Source organism: Hylobates moloch, unplaced genomic scaffold, assembly GCF_009828535.3.
Source record: "Hylobates moloch isolate HMO894 unplaced genomic scaffold, HMol_V3 SCAFFOLD_14, whole genome shotgun sequence".
NCBI lineage: Eukaryota > Metazoa > Chordata > Mammalia > Primates > Hylobatidae > Hylobates > Hylobates moloch.
The window spans coordinates 69,494,009-69,500,428 of NW_026652289.1; the positions used below are offsets into that span (position 1 = coordinate 69,494,009).

The following is a 6,420-nucleotide window of genomic DNA, read 5'->3' on the forward strand; positions in this document are numbered from 1 at the left end:
TAAATTAAGGTACTTGATTAGAATCTGCAGTTTCAACATTTTCTGAAAGCAAAGTTATCTTTAAAGTGTTTACTTGTGACATGTTAGCACCAATGAATCAGATTAAGAGATTTATTTATTTATTTTGAGACAGAGTCTCACTCTGTCTCCCAGGCTGGAGTGTAGCAATGCGATCTCGGCTCACTGCCACCTTTGCCTTCTGGGTTCAAGCGATTCTCCTGCCTCAGCCCCCAAGTAGCTGGGATAATGGGCGTGTGCCACTGCGCCCGGCTAATTTTTGTGTTTTTAGTAGAGACGGGGTTTCACCATGTTGGCCAGGCTGGTCTCGAACTCCGGGCCTCAAGTGATCTGCCCACCTTGGCCTCCCAAAGTGCTGTGATTACAGGCGTGAGCCACTGTGCCCGGCCCAGATTAAGAAATTTAAAGGGCATGCTGTTATTGAATATTATTTGGTTCGACATTGTTTTATAGTAGTACATTAGTAAAATTGAGGTTATTTTGTATAAATAAAATTATTCCTATAAGAAACTTGAAAATTTGCTTCTGTTAGTAATAGGAAGAGAATAACAGGTGCATAGTATTTACCAGTTCTTTACTGCCAGTGTAGATTCTGATTGGTTAATTTCTGTGACATGCTGTTTGTTCAATGTTTTGAATACCACCCCTCAATAAATGTGTACAAGAGTCTGTCTGAACCTATTCTGGTTCAGGGGCTGCCTGATTAACGAAAAAAAAGAAAAAAATAATGTACAATACTGGAAAAATAGCTGTTTTGTAGCTTTTGTCATCCTGCCTCAGATTTACTTATGCTTTTGACTTACTTCAAAATCTTTAGGTAATAGCCAAATTTGGGAACAATTGAGCATTAAAACTAATAATGACAATAATGGATTATAATATGTTAGGTAAAAAGAATCCATGTGCTTGCTTCGGCAGCACACATACTAAAACTGGAACAATACAGAGATTAGCATGGCCCCTGTGCAAGGATGACACGCAAATTCGTGAAGCATTCCATACCGGTATATGATACTCCAAAAGCAGATATAAAGAAAAAAGGAAGGACAGAAGGAAGAAAGGAAAGAAGGAAGAAAATAAGGAAGATAAGGGTGGGATAAGGAAAATTTTCCTTTACAAAAATAGCAGCTAGTAAATATAGAAAGAAAGATAAAATAGAAAAATCACCATTTTAAAAACCCTCAATATAATAATTGATTTAGATAAGGTCATTAATGGATTCTAAACCTATGATCTCAAATTATCACCCACAGATTGATTATTAGTTACATAGTTAAACAGTGTACCTTTACAATGGAGCGATCTGGCAGGCACCATTTAACTAACTTAGCAAACTTAGCATCACCAATATTGGAGCAACCTTTCATTATGTTCAGTCTGATATGATATAATACACAATATTATCTGTGTAGTATTCTTGTTCAAAACATTTAACCCGAATTTAATTATGAGTTAACATTCAGACAAATCCAGAATATGGACCATACCACAAAACAATTAACTGACCTGGACTCTAACATCAGTTAATGTCACAAAATACAAAAAAGCAATAGGAGCATAGTAGATTAAGAGAAATAAAGAAGAGGTATAAAAGACATTTGGAGAGCAATTGGGAAAATTTAACAATGAACTGTATAATGGGTGATACTGTATTACATTTTATTTTCTTAAGTGTGATGGTGTTGTAAAGATAAAATAATGTATATTTTTGGAAAACACATGCCAGGTATTAGAGAGTGGAAATGTCACATCTGCAAATGTTTTCAAGTGGTTCCACAAAAATAAAAAGAGAGAGGAGGCACTCAAGGTGTTGGAAATGTTAACACTTTGTGAATCTAGGTGAAAGGTATATGGTATTTATTATACTATTCTTTTTTTTTTTTTTTTTTGAGATGGAGTCTCGCTCTGTCGCCAGGATGGAGTGAAGTGGCGGAATTTCAGCTTCCTGCAACCTCCATCTCCTGGGTTCAAGCGATTCTCCTGCCTCAGCCTCCCAAGTAGCTGGGATTACAGGCACCCGCCACCACACCCAGCTACTTTTTGTATTTTTAGTAGAGACGGGGTTTCACCATGTGGGCCAGGATGGTCTTGATCTCCTGACCTTGTGATCCGCCTGCCTTGACCTCCCAAAGTGCTGGGATTACAGGCGTGAGCCACCGCGCCTGGCCTATTGTACTATTCTTTAACTTTTTGGTAAGTTTGAAATTTTTCACAATAAAGAGTTAGGGAGAAAATCTTTCGTTTTTATTTTTTATTTTTTAAAACTTTGAACCCACAGCCATATCATATAGAAAACCTTTACATTATGTCCAAAATCAGGCTATCAACTTATATATTTTATATTTCTATCATTAATTTGCTTTTTCTTCCCAAGGCATCATCATCTGAAAATAATAGTTCTTTCAGTCTTTTTGCCCAGGAGGTAATAGTATGCTGTACTAAGGACTGAAATATCTAATCCTTGACTTTTCACAGTGTTTCCAGGAACGTGAGCAGTAATGCAGTGGTTATTATTTGGTGGTAATTATTGACTTTACCAGAACTTTAGAGTTTAAAGATCATTAACTTCATCATTTAGCTTTATACATGAGAAAACTAAGGTAAAGAAAATATAATGACCCATTTTAGTACACATTGGCAGATACTTGCAAAGTGGAGCCAAATTTTCTCAGCTCTAACCCAATCCAATGTTTTTTCTACTAAACAATTACTAAAACATGCTTGTATGGACGTTGACTCTAGAAGTTATATTATTACATGATAAAAGAGTTTGTCAATTCTTTCAAAATATTGGTTGATATGAGTATTAGCCAATTATAATCATGTAACCATAGCATATATACGTGGAAGGTATTCACTGAATGGCAATAACAGTGGTAAATCTGGGGAGCATTACTATTGTTTGGAGTGGATTTAAGTTTTTATTTAACTATAGAAACTTCTTCATGGTGGCTGGGCGCCGTGGCTCGCGCCTGTAATACTGGCACTTAGGGAGGCTGAGGTGGGCCGATTGCCTGAGCTTGGGAGTTCGAAACCAGCCTGGGCAACATGGCAAAACCCCGTCTCTACTAAAAATACAAAAAATTAGCCAGACGTGGTGGCTGGTGCGTGTAATCTCAATTACTCGAGAGGCTGAGGCAGTAGAATTGCTTGAACTTGGGAGGCGGAGGTCGCAGTGAGCCGAGATTGTGCCACTGTACTCCAGCCTGGGTGACAGAGGAAGACTCTGTCTCAAAAAAAAAAAAAAAAAAAGAAAAGAAACTTCTTACTGGTATATAAAATAAATAGATTATGTGATAGGTACCAGTATCTAAGTTGCTTTCACAGAATATTTAGAAAAAGCTTAACATACATTTAGTTATTTTACATCTTTATACCTAAATACTTCACTGTCCTTTTGAAGGAGAAATATAATTTGTTCAGCTTACTTTATATTTTTGATTTGTAGCTCACAGGAATCCTTAAGTCAAGGATTTTAAGAAAGTTTAAATTAGTAGCAAGTTTTTTTGTTTCCTTATTTTTGTGACTAGAAGGTAATATAACCACATTAGAGGAAATTTCAATAATTGAAAGGAGAAAAAAATCAGTTAAAGTTTTACCCATCTGACATAACCACAGCTGGTATATTTAAAATTCTGGTCTTCTTTATGTGTCTCTAAAAATATATAGTATAATTACATGTGTGTGTGGACAAAATTTTGTATATTTTCTCCACCAAGCTAGATTGAGTGGACTTAAATGTGTAAATATTTTTATGGCTTTTGATATATATATTGCCAGTTTATTTTTCCTTTTTAAAAACATTACTGGTTGGATCATTGGAATGACGATTTTTTAAAATGTGATTTATTTTTCTATCCACAGCATGATAAAGTAACATCAAATGAAATAAAGACCCTTAGGGAAAACAGTGAACTAGCAACAGAGCACAAAAAAGAATTATCCGAAAGGTATTGAATTCATAAACTTCATTGATATTCAATTCAATGTAGAAATCTGTGAGCACTGATTGTGTGCTTATCTCATTTAATTTTCAGTTTTCCTATGAGATCGATAGCATTATAATCATTCCCATTACACAAAAAAAGAGATCTATGATTAGAAAGATAAGCAATTTCCCCAAAGTCATACAAACTTTATTAAGTAGGGGAGAAGCAGGATTTGAACTGAGTCAGAGCCCATTCATTTAAATGGTAGTCATTAAATACTATACCAGGTATTTACTATGTAGAATACTATACTATCTCATAATATAGCACACTATACTGTCTCTGCAGAAAGGAGACAAAGATTTTATGTATGTTATGATAACAGTTAATAAGTTATTTAAAAATTATATGTATCTGTGTGTGAAAACCCAATCATCATGCTTATGAACTACAAAAGAATCTTAAAATATATTTTTTACTTGGAAATACACTACATATTAGCAGTAATTTAATTAGGATGAAAAGTGGTGAGCGATTTTCCCTCTTCTTTCCAAATTGCTTGTAATATATTACGTTGGTTTAAGAAATTAAATTTAGACTGGGCATTGTGGCACATGCTTGTAATCTCAGCACTTAGGGAGGCTGAAGCCAGATGACCGCTTGAGCCCAGGAATTTGAGACCAGTCTGGGCAGCACAGGGATACCCCATCTCTATAAAAAATTTAAAATACTAGCTGGGCATGGTGGCACATACCTGTAGTCCCAGCTATTTGGAGGCTGAGGTGGGAGGATCGCTTGAGCCCAGGAGGTTGAGACCGCAGTGAGCCGTGATCACGTCACTGCACTCTAGCCTGGGTGACAGAACAATACTCTGTCTCAAAGAAAAACAAGAAATTAATTTAAAAAGACAAACAAACATGGCCTTGCCGTTATATTAGGACCAGTTTATGAGAGGCCTTCTCATTGCAGGCTTTTACATGATCTAGTCCTAGTTCCATATTTTCCAATTCAGTTGGTTTTCAAATATTCATAGGGAACACTGGTTCTTCAGAAGTCTATGTTTTATCCCTCCAAACCTGTGGTCGGAGTCAACCTAAAAGTGGAGGCAGGGGAATCCCCACAAGGGAGTGCCCCAAACTGTCCCAGGTTGGGGCCAGTTGGGATGCTAAAGAAAGAACCACTAACTAGAGTAATCAGTCTAAAGCATTTATTGAGGGAACTTGTAGAGCATTGCACCAATCCTTGCAATGGACGAGATATAAGGGGTGTTCTACCTAGGTATATCCACAGTGAGGGGGTCTGGGTATGGAGTTTATATGAGGGTTTAAGGAATCTGACTCAGGGCTGAGGCCAGTTTCTTTCAGTGTTTTGAGCAGCAACCTAGATACCTTTATCAGTGTCTGGAAATGTTCAAGGTCCTGGTTTGAGTTCAAGCCCGAAGGAAAACCCTGCACTGGGCTGTCTCACAGAGCAGTCAAAGCACTCTGTGATTTTTGGTCAGGACACAGAAAGCAAGCCAGGGGTGGAATTGGGGGAGGGGAGGATGGGACTGGGGCACTCTACAGTCTGGTATTTAGCTGCTGTAATATAAATGATCAAATAGTAGTTATCTTTCTTCAAAATAAAAAGTAACGATGTAATTTATATAATTTTTTCAAGTTTTTCTCCCATAAGGGCTAATTTCCTTAATATACAAAGAGATATTACAAATCTGGGAAAAATATGTCCAATCCAAAAACAACAGAAATGGACAAAGGATATGAATAAACCCTAGGTAGGTGTCTACTTAGAGCCTTTTCTTTGTGGAAACACCAGAGGGTGCAGTGTGAACACAGATAAAATATACCCTCAATTTACCCGCTGAAGCATTTGTTAGCATAGTACTAGGGACATTGATTTTTTTTACATCATACAAACTTGATGTACAAAAATCAGGCAGTACAGAATTAGTATAAAATCCTAATTTCCCCCAAATCCTCTCCCAGCAGTAACCTTTCCAGTAATAACCTTCGTTTTTTGTTTTTAATTGAGACAGAATCTTACTCTGTTGCCCAGGCTGGAATGCAGTGGCGTGATCTCGGCTCACTGCAACCTCTGCCTCCCGGGTTCAAGCAATTCTCGTGCCTCGGCCTCTCGAGCAGCTGGGACTATGCCACCCCACCACACCAGCTAATTGTTTGTATTTTCAGTAGAGATGGGGTTTGGCCATGTTGCCCAGGCTGGTCTCAAATTCCTGGCCTCAAGTTATCTACCTGCTTCAGCCTCCCAAAGTGCTGGTATTACAGGCATAAACCACCCGTGCCTGGCTGAAAAATCTTATTTGATATTAAGATGTGTAATGGCAGCATATGGCATTTCATTTTGTTTGTTTAACTTTTTTTTTTTTTTTTTTTTGAGACAAAAGCTCACTCTGACCCCCAGGGCTGGAGTGCAGTGGCGTGATTTCAGTTCACTGCAGCCTCAACCTCCCAGG

At 37.5% G+C, this 6,420-nt stretch overlaps 1 protein-coding gene and 1 non-coding gene across 2 annotated transcripts in view; both read left to right on the plus strand.

Moving 5' to 3' along the window:
- The window catches only part of TERB2 (telomere repeat binding bouquet formation protein 2), a gene marked incomplete at its 3' end in the record, with an annotated part of 18,779 nt that overhangs the window by 8,734 nt on the left and 3,625 nt on the right, over window positions 1-6,420 (plus strand). Inside the window, 1 exon segment of the mRNA XM_058427201.1 lies at window positions 3,883-3,968. Coding sequence (XP_058283184.1) covers window positions 3,883-3,968 — 86 coding nt within the window.
- Window positions 921-1,024, plus strand: LOC116482862 (U6 spliceosomal RNA). Its single transcript, XR_004252110.1, has one exon. It is a non-coding gene; the product is annotated as a U6 spliceosomal RNA (small nuclear RNA).